Genomic DNA, 16,190 nt, shown 5'->3' with positions numbered 1-16,190 from the left:
TGTGCAGAGTGAAGTTGTGTAGAACAGCATTTACAAGAAATGACTAAGGCAACCACTTCCATGGTAAGCACATAAAAAACCACTCAGCAACACCTCATATGCCAAGTCAAATGACTCTTTGACAAACAATGTTTGAACACCCACTCCTGCCAAAATCTCATGGTCATCATCATGGTTTGACCATCAGATGGGTCTTCCTTTATAAGTGCAAATGCCCAAAAAATATTCAGATTTTTTCTTCCATGGCAGGTAAATATCTGCACAAGTCTGAACAAGAAGCTGCTCTGTTCCATGATATCTGCTGATCTGGCTGTTCTGCTCTGTGACTGACAGCCTAGAAAACAAGCTGTTGCTGTTTACAGAGTATACTGGGTCTGCCCAGAGATACCTCCTATACAGCACATGCATACTCAGCGCTTACTGAGTTTTTTGACATTTTGCAAGAAACTGGGGAAAAAAAAAAAGAACCCAGAACAATCGAAGCACAGTCAGCAGTCACTGCCCCTAAGTGAAGGTTTTTTGAGGCTGGCTGCTCATAGAAGGAAGTTGAGAAATTTCCAAAACTTTTCTGGGAAGATAGGGAGTAATTTCCAAACAGGGACTTTCTGAGTGCAGAAGACTGTCAAATAGGGTAAGATTAGTGGTGACTAACTATCTTTGAGAGTCTGGGAAAAAACCTGAATCAGTAATGGCTCACATAAAAGAAACAGCTAACAGCAATCAGCTCTATCTTTTCTGTCAGTGATGAGCAAAGCTTGCTTGCACTGTAATAAAAAGTCTTGTAAGAATCAGAGAAAAAGACATACATGCTTAGTGATGTTGTTGGATGGTATTAGCATTTCTGCTCAGTAACTAGAAAATACTGTAAAGGCAGTGCCTCACAACTTCAAAGCGACAAATGTATTTCAGGTAATCACTTCCAGGGAAAAAAAGGTATTTTGTTCCATGGTCCATATATTCACTAAGTCTTCTGGCAAGACTGCTCTCAAGACAAATGAATTTAGACTCCCAAAAGAATGTCAAATCAAGAAAATGGAAAAAAATAATGACGTAGGTGCATTTGAACCAGTGACCATGAGGTCACTCTCCTCTTGGCTTGTTTTAAAACACCAAACCCTTTAATTTTTAAAATGTGTCCAGCAGGATCACAACTGGTTTTGTACTTACTGCCATTCCTGCTCCTTCTAGTGAAGTATCTCAGTGTGTTTATTTTATTACTGCATTTAGAAAGTGTTTGTTTAATCCAGTCACTTGTGCTGCATTTATTTTATATTCCAAAGTGTCCAACCTCCAGTGTTGTTATATATGGAAGGGTGCTTTTGATACAGATTTATTAATATACAGGTGAAAGGTGCCAAATACACTTTCACTGTGTCTTCCAGACCACTTTATTCCTGCACTGTGGTGGAAATTATAATATTTAAAAGACTGAATAACAATATGGAAACTGAACTGGAAAAGCCATCTGCATGGGTTCCTGCAAGCTGATATTCACAAAGGTCAACTGACTGGAGAATAGACCTAGAAGACAGGAACTCCTGAGTTCTGATCTTAGTTCTGGTACTGCCTGCTTAATAAATCTTGGCCAAATAAATGAGCCTCCACATCCCAGTAGTTCTGTCTACACGTGGGGGTAAAAGGCCTGTGTAGCCACTTCATAAGCATTTTGTTAAAAACAAGTTTTTTGCAGGCTGGCTGCAAAAAAGATTACATACACAGTTATGTCTCAGGAAATCCCTACATTTTCCAGCATCTGTAATGACAAAGATCACTAACAAAACTAAACTGCAGGTTGAAGTTATCCACTCTTCTCAGCATGGTAATTCATTTTGTTGAATGCAACAGGAAATGCAGAGTCTGAGATTCTCGAATTAAATGGTACCATTCGAAAAACAGTGTTTAGGATCTTCTCCATAAGGTTGCAAGAATGTAGCCTGATTTTGTAACTCCTTCATAAATTCTAATTTGTTAAATGCCACTTGGTTACATAGAAAGAAAAGTAAGCCTGAAACTATGTTAGATCACCATCTGTTCAAATGTTGAAATTATTGTGAAATTCTGCTTAAGAGGAAATGGGCTGTTTGCTTTCCTCCCTTGTTATTCTTTCATATGTTGCTGGGAGATACTTGGAGTTCACTCGAAATGTCTCACACTGCCTAACTGGAAGAAATCTAGCAATGAGAGCCTATGTGAGGAAATAGCTGCAACGGTTTGGGATTTTGTTCTGCTCAGGGTTTCTTCTTTCCCCTCCCCAAACTGAGGGACAAATGGGTCAGTATATGTTATTTCCAGCTGCTTTGACATAGATGCTGTTTAAGGTTGAAGAGCTGGATTCTGTACATTTAAAACCAAGTCAAAGTCAGTGTGAGTTTCCCAAAGATTTTGGTCAATGTCACACTGGTCTCTAAATCCAGCAGGATTAATTTAGAGGGAAAATCTCAACTATTTTAATGATATGTGATGCTCCCTCTAGAATTACCCAGGGCACCCTGGTTCCTTCCTCTATGTAGGCCTAAAGAGGGTCACACCTGTAGAACTTACGTTCGTCTAAGGTATTGAAATTTGTCCTGCCCACGCTCTGCCAACCAAGTGTGACTCAGCTCCCTACTAGAAACGAGATTAGCTTGAGTTAATAACCTTTACACCTGTCTGAAGGATACTAGTTTAGGAGCCTTATACATGTGATTCTGTGCCTTTGAAGTAAAAATTTTTGTAACTAATATGAAAAAGCACAGATCAGATCTTAAGTGTCCTATTCAACCTGAGAATTAGCTGAACAGGGATAGTCAATAGTCCTAAATTCAGTGGTATGTCCCAGCCTAAATGTAAACCTTTTTCAGGCTTGTCAGCTGAAGCATTTGGGGATTCTTTTAAATAACATGCAAACCACTCTCCTTTAATGCAGAGGACTAGGAACTTGTTAAGGAGAACAACTTTTTATTTTAAACCTCACTCTGCCTAAATCTGTATCAACTGAGAGATGTGCCCTTGGTACGACTCTGCTTGCAGAACACTGAGCTGGACAAGGCCACTCACAGCAAACACTGAAATACTTTCCTTAGTTGATCTAAACTGGTTCAGGAGCTCAGGGTTTCTGATGGGTTTGTTTTTGAAATGAAACACACATTAGAAATGGAAGAGGCCTCAGTCAAATTGGTCGACATAGGTGCTAAACTGATCTGTCAGGGCTATTGTGGCATCTTGGTTCAAGACAGATAAGGGCGACTCAGACTATGTGCTCCCCAGGCTTACCAAACATGGGGCAGTCATTGTGATGCCTGAGGTAGACAGTACTCCTAGGTGGCAAGAATCAGCACTAAGAGACTCGTACATGATGATGCCCCACCAAAGGATGTAGGACATGTGCTTGAAATGGCACATAAGCCCCTTTTGGAGGCAGGAAAGAGTAGTACCGTGAGCATAGTTAGTATTCTGAGGCATGAGATTATTCCCTCAAAAGCAGCAGTGGGAGCTGCTGTCACTGTAGATGCAGCAGTTCACAGACATAGAAAACTGACTGCTGGAGTTTGTAAGATCAGTTCTGTTTTTTGAGCTCCCATGAGGCCCAAAAAGCAGACTTGTGACTCCATTCAGGAGTCCTGAACCAGCTCCTTGTGATCCACCACCTGGGTGCAATGGGGCTTGGAGGTAATCATGGTCTGGCCACCATGGGCACGTGCCAACTCCAGCTGAAATGGCGACAATTTGGCATTGGCTATCCCAGCACCTGAGGTGCTCAGCAGCGACTCATAGCAAGGCTCCCACGGGGAACAACAATTCTCCCATCATTATAAATGAGCCAATGCTTATGCACTTTTCTGGATCAGGACCAAAGAGAAACTTGTAGTCTCACAGGCTATAAATCCAATGGCAGTAGACATGACAGGTGTGTGAAATCTGGAGTCTGCGTTCCAAGCATGCAACCCTTTAGAATTAACTTATTTCTTCAAAAACAAAGCAGGAGTTCAAGAGTTCAGCCTTCATGCAATGTGTGCTGCCGTGCACAACATACTATCTTTAAATCTCAGCAGCAAGACATTCACCACTGCAGAGCTTCTCTGTTTCAAAGAGTAGCCACTTCTATTTCAAACAGCATTTCAACATCAACTAACTTCAAACACTGAAGCTAACTTCAGCCCTAAGAGAAGTCAGAACACTTGTCTCCATCTGCAGTTCCTCTGGCTGGCCCCAGGCTTGATGTGCCTCCCAGATTTTACACCGCTGATACGAATAACCACAAATCTCAGCAGGCAAAATCTTGACCACAATGACCTCATGTTCACTTCAGTAGCACCTGGATCTCACCCAGCCCATAAACCCATGTCAGTGCACATTAGAGGGGAGCTGTTGGAGAGACATCCCTGGAGATGCTAAGTCTTGTCCTAGACCACAGAGGGTCAGGGTAGGATTCTTCTACCTTCCTCCAAGAATAGGCTTTAAACTTCACTAATATGGCAGATTGCTTTGCCACCAAAGCCCACTTATAATTTAAGATCCCTGGCAGTGTCTGCATTGTTATTATGACACCACTTCTCTGCCTGACTTGGATGTAAGGATTCCCCCTTCCACTTCAAACTATTGTGATCCACAGGTGGAAAGGAATAAGAGCTCACTGTTTTAATGGGGATGGTGATGACTGCCACACCAACGTGGAGGAAGACGTTAACACCATGTATTGAGGTATCTTCTGTGCTCTCAGAGAAGATTCCTCATTTCTCTGTGGCCTAGAGAAATGCACTGTGATAAACTCAACTGTTCCTTTTGCAAGGGACATCAAACAGCATTCAGCAGATGGATGCTTTCCACTGGCTGTTTCCACTTCTGGTCTGGAAGAAGGTACTTCAGGATAAAATGCTTTCACTCCTATTACCCCGAGCCATCTGATTGCCTTCTGTTCTGTGTTTCATAGTCTGAATGTATACTTTTTGGGTGTGTTTTCATCATGTTCAGTATATTCTGAGAAACATTAAATATTGTTCTTCATAGCAAAACCAGTGGAAGATGTGGCTTATCACAGATTTGAATGGCAAAACTCTGCTTGGTCCAGCTTTTCTGGGCTGAGCATTTGGCAGTACATGGAAAACCAGACTGAAAAGTAAAAGAGCCACATGCACTCCAGTACGCCCTAAATAAACACTGCTGATAACTGACTTATTCCAAACTGGATGGAACTGAAAAATGAAACAAGACTGGGCTTGTGTTTCTGTGGTCAGATGCATGTCAGGATTTTGCAAGTTGATTAAGGTTTTGAGAAATGATAAGGCAGAATTTAAACTTCCTTTTAGCAAGGGTTACCACATGTCATCTCAGATTCCATGACAGGTAGGCAATATTTGCAATGCATTGTTCCTTTTCACTGATTTGTCTCAATTTTAGCTAGAAGTCCCAGTCCACCAGAAGGTGCAACCTGTTTATCCGCTGTGCCAAGTTACTCATGATCTCCTCTGGGTGCACAGAGTACCCTTACAGTCTTGTCTCAGTGTATCTCAATGATGACAAAAAAATACTCCAGACTTTTCTGGCAATTCAGTCTCACTGCCCATTCACGCCTTATTTTCTTATCTGAAACTAACATCAATGGATATTGTGGTCCTCCAGCTGAACTCACATTCAGATTGGTAAAAGTAATATATGTAGTATGTGATTTTTTTAGCATAGACAGTTCTCTTGGGTTTCAGATAAAGAACTTCAAGTTTCGCGCATGAGGCATCAACCAGCCATCTGACCTTTGGTTGCTACTAATGCAGAACTGACAGATACTGTCAGTTTAAATGAAAATTGTTGGGCATTTCATTAATACTCTCCTGAAACACCAAGCTCAGTCACCCCTCTGAATTTCTTACAGCAAGTCTGAAGGTTTGGCTCAAGAAATAGTGAAAATTGAACAAAACCAATCATCTAAGTTGTCATTGTGAGAACTCTGTCCAAATTCAAGCTGAAATATCAATTAGTGATGGAATTTCAATGTGGCCTCTGGCTGGATTGGTGACACAACAGTGATTGTAGAGTCATTTCCTTAGTAATTTCCTTCCGAAGACTAGTCTATTTCCTGAACTTCATGGGCATATAAAGAGATTTGAAACAACAAAGTCACAAACAATGCTGTTTGCAAGGCATGATCTGGTCAAAGGCTGTGTTCTGTGAAGAAAGGATTTCAGGAAACATCATGTCTATATTAACAATGCATTCCTGTTGTTACACAGCTACAGATGAGTTGCATTGCTTACACAGTGATTTCACCAGATTTATTCTCACAGTACACAATGACAAAAACTTTTAAAATCACCTACCTTGAAAAATCCCCCTTTGCCTCCTGTAAAACGAGGAAGAAAAATTAAAAATATATCATTAAAAATAGAAAAAAGATTAAGAAGATGGCTGTTCAAGATTTTCCATGTGCAAAATTCACTTAGCATCAATTTCCTGTTTTAATTGATTCCTCATGTATTTTTTGGAAGCAGTATCTAATGTTAAGTGCCATGATACATGCAGTGAGCTGGGCAGATTAACAAACAAAAGGTTTCCTTTATACAGGGCCAGATGATTCCTCATTCTGCTAGTGAATACCCAAGAAGCTGCAGGAAATGCTAGTAAATAGGTAATTTTTTGGGTCAATGTGGATGCCACATTACTAGAAGATCTCCAAAGTCTCAGTGACTTTGCAACCTCCGAGACTGCAACTCACCTGACTCTTCTCACAAGTGTTCTGGTTATTTTCTAATAACCAGGTTATTTTCTAATAACCAGACCTTCAAAAAGCTAGCTCGCTGTCAGTTATCAAGGGGATTCAAGACACAGGTTTTCCTAACTCTTTGATGGATGTTTGGAGGAGTATTTAGCTCCCTTACTTATGTGTCTAGATATTTCTGTTTATTACCATTGCAGCCTGATGTTAAAGGGCTGGGAAACATTCCACTCCAGTAGTTAGATTAGTACCTGAGTCTCACTGTGCATCTGGTGACCCCTCAAAACCTGATGAGCCCCCTCCTTGATAGAGGCAATGTGCATTTTGCATTTTCCATAGGCAATATGCATTTTGTATGATGCATGCTAAAGCACCTCATTTGCCATCAGCTACACAGAAAGCACAATGCAAGAATGTAATTTGTGCAGTGAGGGAGTTTCCACTGCCCAGAGGACCGGGTTTTGCATTCAGGTCCTTTGTCTTTACATCCGTCCATCAACCCACACAACGTGTCAACCCATGTCCAGTGGTGCTTCAGTCCTGAGGCTGGGCTAAAGTTCAGAGCTTTGGCAGTACTTTAATTTGTTCCGGTAACACGACAATTTGAATTATGGCTGCAGACTAAATGACTTTGAGTTCTGATGGTCCTTTACTATGTTCCTATTTTCCTCCGAGTGAACTGAAGGGAGGACAAACTCTCCTCTGGTTCATAGGAAGGAGTCCTCGAGCATATCATGATTACAGTTCAACACAGAGCAAAACCCAAAGGATATGCCCTCGCCTGCACAGGGGTGAGCAGACTGAATTTAGAAAGCAATTCTGTAGAGTAGATTCTCCATACTTCAGTTCTTTGACCTGAATGCTGCAATGAGAAGTAGAACAAAATGCAGCATAATCCCTCTTGTGTTGCTTGGATCCTGTCACAAACACGGGTTGTAGCAATTTCTGGTTACAGACAGCAGAGGTGTGGCTTGTTTTGACTGTTTTCATTAGGTTACACAGCAAACTACTACAGGAATACACGTAACATCCTGTGTTTGTGATGAGAAACAATCACAGCAACATGGGTTACAGTGGCAGGTCTGAATCTGGCTGTACAATTACTAAGTGCTCAAGTTATTCATTAGGATGAGCGGACAAAAGATTCATAACCCTATTGCTGCTGCTCACAATGAGCCTGTTGTTTGATGTGTATTCCCCCAACAGCCAATATGTAATTTCTATAATGTGCTTTTAATTGAGTCCCCCATCCTGTCTCTCTAGCTCCATTTTTGTTACATAAAACAATTTTAATGAAGATTCAAATCCCTACGCATTAATTGCTTCTTTAACATGGGAAGTGCTATAGAAGGGCAATGCATTGTTATTTATTAGTGCAGTCTGATGAGATGGCTTGTCTGCTCACATGGCTCCTCATAGCTTCATGGCTGATAGGAAAAAAACTAAAACTAACACTGTATGAAAGAGGAACAAGAATCATAAGACAATTATCTCTGATCTGCTCACACAGTCATGCTCCTAAAAAAAGATCTTTCACAAAAAACACCTCTGCTACGCTGAAAAGATTCCTCTTTGGGAACCAGAGATTTACCAAATGCTGCTGGTAATTTGCTCTCTGACCCCTTCCCTCTTCCTGAAGAGCAGAACTTTCAAAGACAATTTTTTTTCTGAGGAAGTTTTTTGGAAAGTCTTTAAGCCCTTCTGCCCACCTTGGAGAATGCAGACAGTTGCATATATAGAAGCTTATGGAGATCATCAGAGGGCCAAGCTCCACTGGGAAAACAAATGCAAGTAAAGTCACTGGAGAAGAAACCATTGTATATGGATTTCACCTACGAAATTGCATTAATCACTTAGATTTTCTCTGGGTTTACATCACACCCCAGGGTCTTGGATATCTGTGTTGGCGCAAATATAACATACATTTGTGTATGCAAAATGCTGGGCAGTGGAATCTCCTCCACGCGTGAAGAGGTCTGGTTCGAGAGCCTTCGGTACCTATTTTGCATTGGTATAAATGATGAAAACTGTGTAAAGACATCTTTCTCCTGCAGGTAGGGGAACCCCTTCACTTCCATACGGCCCTTTTGGATTTGGCAAATCAAGAGAATTAATGCAACTGGAGAAAGCACGAAGCAAGAGAAGGCAGGTGCTTACCTGCAAGATGTATGCAGCCAGTTCAAACACCACTTCACTGTCAACCTCAATTAGTTCCTTGAAAAGTGAAGAAAATGAGAAAGAAAAAGACAGTTGAGTCAGTTTGAGCTCCTGCAAGAAGGATGTGCATCTCCTCCTGACTGCTGCACAGTGAAGCGTGCAGTGCCCGTTTTCTCCCCTGGCTAGGCTTCAAAGCATTCCCTGTGTGCCTGGAGACCAAAGTGAGGGAGAACCTGCCCACTCAGATGCGGAGAAAGCCAAATATTCAGCCTAATGGCTTGGTAAATGAAGCATAACTGGATGTGGCATGAAGGGATTCCTGGGGAGGAGGGAGAAGAAGGCAGGTGGAAGGGGGAGGATTGGGGTAATTTTTTATTTTCTTGTGTGATTTAGTGAAAGGTAGTCTGGGAAATATATTTTTTCTCCCCTAATGTCACCCGTGCTTCAGGGGAACACAGCCATGTCCTTGGCTCACAGAAGCAAGGAAATGAGAAAATTTGTCTTCACTGAGGTTGTGTCAAAGCCTCTGCAGAACTCCTCTGGCCCTTGCCCAGGGTAAACGCACAGAAAAAAGAGCCATAGTCCCTCTTGCAGGATGGAAGCTCTGGTTTCGGGCCTTCATCCCCATGAGCACTGGGGCTGGGGCTGCTTTAAGAATGAGCTGTGAAAACAAACCTTTTGGTATGTCTTCACTGCTCCACTCTGTAGGATCCACCTCTGGATGAAGGCAATCTTGGAGGGTAAGGTGAAATTCTGAGTGTTTTGCTTGGACACCATGGTCACAGGAAGGACACGGATGGTCCCATCAGATCCTCTCAGGGTCCTTCTGCTGTGCCCGAGATGGTGGCCACAGAACCAAGGGGTCCAGGCGCTGCTCCATCTGAGTGTGTGGGATGCAGAGCCAGCATCACAGATGCATGGTGTGGGAGGCAGGAACATTAATCTCATGGCCAAGTGTGCTCTCCCCAAGTCTCTGATCCCTGCCAGTGTCAGCTTTTGGGAAGAGAGTGGGCTTTTACTGCAATACCTGTTTAGGCCTCAGTTCTGCAACTAAATCTCCTATGTTGTTTCCTATGTGTGTGGCCACGTACACTGGGTCACTTCATCTCACTCCTGTGTGGCTTTTCTGTTGTATTTATTTAAGGTGCTGTTTTTAATATTTTACTTCATCTGGCAAGAAACAAGGGATCTAAATATAGATCACTGCTGTGATCCGTACTCTAGCCAAGTCACGGCCGCACCCCATTTACAAGCCACAGTCGCTGCGTTGGCTTGTCTCTGGCAAAATCATAAACAAAGGGAACAAAACAGAGGATAAGATCCAGGTGTCCTTGGCTTTCACCAGTGCCAGCTTTTTAAAATAAGCACTTCCTTCACCTCCTTCGTAACAACTCCTTGAGGAGCAAACACCAGCTCTGCTACGGGCAATAAACACACCTTCCCCCGCTCAGCTGAGCTGCCTGATTCACGCAGGCACCTGCACTAACGACGCGCGTGTGCCAAGGGGAGCAGCTGGTGCAAGATGCCGATTCAGCTGTAGGCAGGGCCGGGCTGGGGCAGCCAGGCACATCCCGGAGCAAGAGGCGATGTGGAGTAGAACCAGCGTGCCTGCTCCTGCTCTCTCCTTCCAGCACCAGGTATCACACGGACAAACCACCCTCTGCAACCACGTGTCAGTGTTATGGCAAGTCTGTACTAGTAGGTAAAGCGGGCCAGAGCCCGTTCTCTGGCCCTAAGGGTACGTGGCACAGGATAGCTCATGAGTAAACACTCTTCCTCCCTCCCCTGGTCCCAGGTGGGGTCACCTCTGTATTGCCCCTCGGAACAGGTGCTCTTCCCTGCACAGTGCCCAAGCAATGCCTGGGACAGAGCTAGCTGGCACAGGCCAAAACCCACGCCAGAACATGCTAGAAATTAAACAGCCTGACTTATCGAGGGACAGTGCCCGATGCCAAACTCTGTCTCCTTTGGCTGTACAAATGTGGCTTGGTCTTCCTGGGCAGCAGTGGCTTGCTGGTCCTGTGCGAGAGTTCGGGTGTGTGGGTCCATGAACCTCTCATTATATAACAGGGTGGGTGAGGAGGAGCGGTGGGCACAGCCAGAGGTGTACAGCACCCAGTAGAGCCAGCTGGCAACGCAGGGGACCAGCAGCCCCAAACTGAACAGGCCACAGTCATCTCCTTTCCCAGCTTGAGCAGCCCTGTGCATGGGGACATTTGAGGGTGTGTCAGGAGAATCAGCAGCAGCAGGTCTGCGGTGCTAGCACGGCATTACGAACTACACTTACATCCTACGCAGGATGGTCTTTCTGGGCTGCAGGGAAGCCTGGGGTGAAGCCATCCATGGGAAGCCCAGTGAGGAAACTTTTGGTGCAGGAAGGAAGCTTTCAAAGTTTGGGACACCCCCTGCAACCCCCTGCTAGCTGCAGGGATGACAAGCACTGGCTGTGCTTAGACACTGAACCCTCTATCTACACCTAGGCCAATCCTCCAGGCATGCTGGCTGGTGCTCGCCCTGTGTCCTAGCAGAGACTTTGCACCCAACATTCAAATTCAGTGCCTTTTTTAACAGCACAGCACGGCTTACTGTGGCTGGAAGTCAAACGGGGAAGGACCCGCATGGGAGACTGGGAATCCATCAGGGCTATTTTTGGACAGAAACGACAGTCAGCTCAAATGTGCAAAGTAATGGTTTTAGGAGAGGTCAGACTAAAATAGACCAACCTAGATTTGTAGGCACTTTTTTTCCTCCCCCTCCCCCCCCCTTTATTCTTATTAAGCTTTCTCCAAAAAAAGAAGAACAGTGTAAGCTTTTCCTGGCAGTACTCCAAAAAGGAACTTTCCCCGGGAACCAAAATGTGATGCTCACTGAGCTCGTTGCTGGAGAGGGCTGACTAAGCACGCCTAATTGCAGCCTTGCCAGCGAGCAAAGCTCTGCACAGCTCAGCTCAGCAGCCCTGCCTCTTTCCTGGGCTCTGGAAAAAAAGGCGTTTTATGGCATGGCGTTTTAGGAGATGCAAAGTTAGTCACTGGATTTTAGGACATGCAGATATCGGAGAGAGAAGTTCCAGGTTCGGTGTAACCTAGTTGGCTTAGCAGGTCACACACCTGGGCTGGAGGTGCTATCGCTCCCCAACTACAGCCGTGCCTCCCTGGCAGAGGGAGGTGAGTCACGGGAACGGCCCCTGCCAGCACCGAGGGAGGTAGGAGGGATCCTCCCAGGGAATCCCAGCTGCTGAAAAACCTCTCCCAGTCCCGCACAGGCCAGCCACCCGTCCAGCCCACCTGGCCGAGTCCAGCAGGTTCTGGACCTGCTTAATTTTCTGGGCCCTGTCCTTCCACTTGTATGGCTGGCTGGCAGCATCGCAGGGATCAGCTTTGCAGGGCTGGTGGGGGAGTGGAGCCTGAGCCAGGACACCCTTGTCTCCGGCAGAATCACAGAATCGAAGAATCACAGAGTGGTGGGGGTTGGAAGGGACCTATGTGGGTCATCTAGTCCAACCCTCCTGCCGAAGCAGGGTCACCCAGAGCAGGCTGCACAGGACCTTGTCCAGGCGGGTCTTGAATATCTCCAGAGAAGGAGACTCCACAACCTCCCTGGGCAGCCTTTTCCAGGTCTCCGTCACCCTCAGAGTGAAGAAGTTCTTCCTCATGTTCAGACGGAAGGCACACCGAGTGCCTTGCAAGGGGCAGCTCCCAGGTACAGTGCTGCTGCCTGCAGGCTGGTGTTTCCAATAGCCTGCCCAGGCAGGGCTACTTCTGGTGCAAAAACCAACTCTCCCCGTTCCTGTACAAGGCGGTCTTCAGTACAGACCCACCAACACCCCTGGCCCACAAACTCTGAGTCGTGCAGTCACAAACATGTAGCTACACGCGCCCCCAACACACTTACATGCTCACACACGCACAGTCACACGCCCCTCCACGCTCAGCCCCCCCACTCTCGCACAACCTCACGCACTCTCCCGCTTCCCTTGCACGCCCTCTCCCACACGCACCGACCCCCTCTCACAGACCGCCCCCCGCCATGCTCCCGCTCCCCGCCGCCTCGCCCACAAGATGGCGCCCGCGGCGCAGCCCGCGCGGCCACTGCCGCCCTCTTCGGGCGGGAACCGCCAGCGACACCCGCTCGGCCCCGAGCGGGCCCCAACAGCTGCTCCGCCGGTCGCTCTTTAACACAAACGCAGACATTTCCTGCTAAATGCAAGCCAGTTTAGAATTTTAGCGGCTGCAGATTCCCTCCTTGCAACACCGGAGTTACTTCCTGGGTTTTTTTACCTCAGAACCTCTCTCCGACAGGGGAGCTGGCCAGGGTGGCTGGAGACAGAGGAGTGAGGGAGGCTGGGAAGAGGAGGAGGAGGAGGAGGCCATATCTTGAAGTCCGGGTGTCACCAATGTAAATTTTGTGTCAGGGGGTGCAGACTCAGGTACCTCAGCCCACCCCAGTGCCACCCAGAGCTCCCCGAGTCCTTACCTTGTAGATGCAGGACTTGGCGTTCAAGAAAAACAGCTCGATGGTGGCATTGTCCTTGAGATAGGAGATGCTTTCAATGTAGAACCTGAAAGGGAAAGCAAGAGAGGTGAGACACAAGGGCCAACTAGGGCAAAACGTGAAAATGAACTCATTACATGAAAAATGTGGTCAATGGGGTCATGATGAGTATACTAAAAATGAAGTTTCTTTGCTGATGACAGACAGGGGTGATGCAAGAGGCTTGTGCATGCTCCAGCACGTGATCAGTCGCCACCACCCCAGCCACACCACAGGAACTGGAGCATCCAGAGGACAATTTGGTTTCGAAATAATTGTTTATTTTATTTTTAAATTTCAAAGAATCCTTTATTCTGTTTGCTTGTAAACTCCCCTTCATTCTTCATCATATTTTGGCATTTCTCCTTCACTCCTTTACCTAACCTGCCCGTTTCTGTGCTGTTAGCCTGCATCTCGTAAAATGTTCACTGACAGAATTCCGCTGCTGGGATTCTTCCCTGTCCACTTTAGCTCTGCATAAGGCAAGTTTTATAAAGGCTTCGTTACGTATTTTAGCAGCTAGCACGTAGCAGCTATGGTTGCAGAGTAAGCAACCAACAATAGTTAAGGACCTTGCACAATTCACCAGTACCATGAATAGCCATGCTGGGGATGACTGGGAATGACAATAATATAATTTTTTTTGAGCTAAGATGAGTTTTCAGCACGCAGGAAAAAGCTGCCCAGCCCAAATCCTCGGTGTCAGAAAAACCCATTGGCTGATTACTCTGAATACTTGCAATTATGTCAGAAGTTCATCGTATAGAACCATAGAATATCTCAAGTTGGAAGGGACCCATAAGGGTGGTGGAGTATGAATCAGTTCAGTACTCCATGTCCTGCCTGCTTTGGCAGTGAGCTCCATGAGAGTTTTGCCACTGGCTTGAATCGACTCCAGCCTTTAATTCTGCCTTGTGACCTTTTGGGGGAAAAAATCTTGGGATAAAAATAAGCGCAAGATACCATCAAAATTAATAACTAATTGCATATGAGTATGTTGTGTGTTCCTGTAGTAACAGAGAAAGCCCAGATAGGTTCTGTGAATGGTTAAGGTGAATTTTGCATTTACTTTGTATTTTAAGTAAGGAAGAAAAAAATCTGTCTGCCCAGCAGGTTTTATAGTGTTTAAGTTGCAGTGCAGTGACAGCAATGTTCCTTACATAAATTCCAGTACTATCGTGCCTTGTCAGAAGCAATTAGAATGGGGAAGGTGCGAGGGAAATGCTGTCTGCATCAGGGAGTTAAAAAACCGAGATACCTTAGAAATGTGGGTTGAGATGCAGGGTCTGGTTACAGAGAAACCTTACTCCCTGACCCTGCTGTCTGGGAACGGAGCTGAGACCCTCAGACGCTCCCGGGGCTTCACACAAGCGCTGGAGGGGTTGTCCGTGTTGGGCTATTTGCAGAATCGAGGGCCTTAAATGTAACCTTCTTAGGGGTAAAGGTCAAAGCTTTGTAGTGCTCCTAAGTGTCTTCTGAAGACCCTTCAAAACAGTTTATTTCTTGACAGATACAACCAACTACTTGCTTACTAGAGCAAGAGAAATGTTTTGAATGCATCTTGCTCATCTGCTGAAGTGCTCCTGCTATTATCCCTCCTTTTCCCCCTCCAGAAGAGTTCAAATGAGAAATGAAAATAAAACTCAAATAAAAAAAAAACAACCATTTGAACATAGATATCATGAAGCACAAAAATTAAACTTTTTCTTAATTTTTTTTTCTGGTTTCCACTAGGTTTCACCTCCTGTCCTTGAAACTGCCTCTTTTTTTTTTTTTGGCAAATAAAAATATACTTGGCTTTAGAAATGAAGAAAGTTGCTGCATTAAAAAAGGAACCTTCTTACTAGATCTGCTCTCTGAGTACAGCTGGCTTTCCATCTGCTGAATTCATGGAGAAAAATGATAATTTCACACATTTGATGATTCTTGAAGAACCTCCTCTGCTTATCATCACTGCCAGTGCTCTCCACGTTGTGATGGCAGGATCTTTAATTCCAGGGTCAGAAGAACACAGGAACATTTATTCCGTTCTTGAATCCCAGTGAAGGTTAGCCAAAACGCTTTTTGTTTCACCAGATCAAACGAGACCATCCTCATCATCACTAGAGGGCAATATTGCATTTCTTAAGACTGCAAGGATCTTTCCCGAGGCTTTCCACATAGAACATTTTCCGTGCAAAATCGAGTCTCTCGGAGCACAGAGCCTGCACGTGATACTTCATCTTCACGAAGAAGACCCAATCCTCAAGTGATCGCCAGAGTGGAAAGTATGCTGGGGAGCTACTGGCTCTCACACATGCATCCAGACAAATGCAAAGCATGTGCACCAGGAAATTGGTGCTGCTTAAAAGAAAACAGATTTGCAGAGAGAACTCGTATGGGATTTTCTATGTGGCAAGCTCAGAAAACCCGAACTGGAGCAGACTCCCCTGAATTCACAGCCGGTGCTGCAACAACAGAAAGGGGAGGGAAAGACCCGTTTTTTACACTGATCGTGAATCTCTGTCAGACCTCCTCCTGCTACCACCGTTTCCAAAGACAGTGAAGGAAACTGCGCTTTACAATGACCAATGTCAGTGACTAAGGAGGCAGGAAGAAGCACCCAGCTGCTAAGGCAATGAACCAAGCAAGAAATCTGGGTTAAATTCCTGACTTGGACACCGGTTTCCTTAATGACCTTCAGAAAATCATTTAGCTGCTTGGGGCTGTTGTGCTGTGTTTAGAAACTACTCCTCCCTCCTCTGCCCGCCCTCTGTCTGTTTTGCCCGTTAAGTTTATAAGCCCTCTCTTACGGCATGCTTCAAGATCATCAGTTTTA

At 45.2% G+C, this 16,190-nt stretch overlaps 1 protein-coding gene across 7 annotated transcripts in view; it reads right to left on the bottom strand.

Annotated features, from left to right (window-relative positions):
• FRMD4A (FERM domain containing 4A) overlaps nucleotides 1-16,190 on the bottom strand; it is a 392,745-nt gene that overhangs the window by 72,066 nt on the left and 304,489 nt on the right. For all 7 annotated transcript variants that reach the window (XM_075429179.1, XM_075429184.1, XM_075429182.1 and 4 more), the window contains 3 exons: nucleotides 13,316-13,400; nucleotides 8,843-8,899; nucleotides 6,291-6,313 (listed from right to left, as the gene is read on the bottom strand). In XM_075429179.1, the coding sequence (XP_075285294.1) occupies nucleotides 6,291-6,313; nucleotides 8,843-8,899; nucleotides 13,316-13,400 (165 nt within the window). The remainder of the gene's footprint in view (nucleotides 1-6,290; nucleotides 6,314-8,842; nucleotides 8,900-13,315; nucleotides 13,401-16,190) is intronic.

This window comes from Opisthocomus hoazin, chromosome 8 (assembly GCF_030867145.1).
Source record: "Opisthocomus hoazin isolate bOpiHoa1 chromosome 8, bOpiHoa1.hap1, whole genome shotgun sequence".
NCBI classification, from domain to species: domain Eukaryota; kingdom Metazoa; phylum Chordata; class Aves; order Opisthocomiformes; family Opisthocomidae; genus Opisthocomus; species Opisthocomus hoazin.
This window is presented reverse-complemented; position numbering and strand designations above follow the sequence as displayed.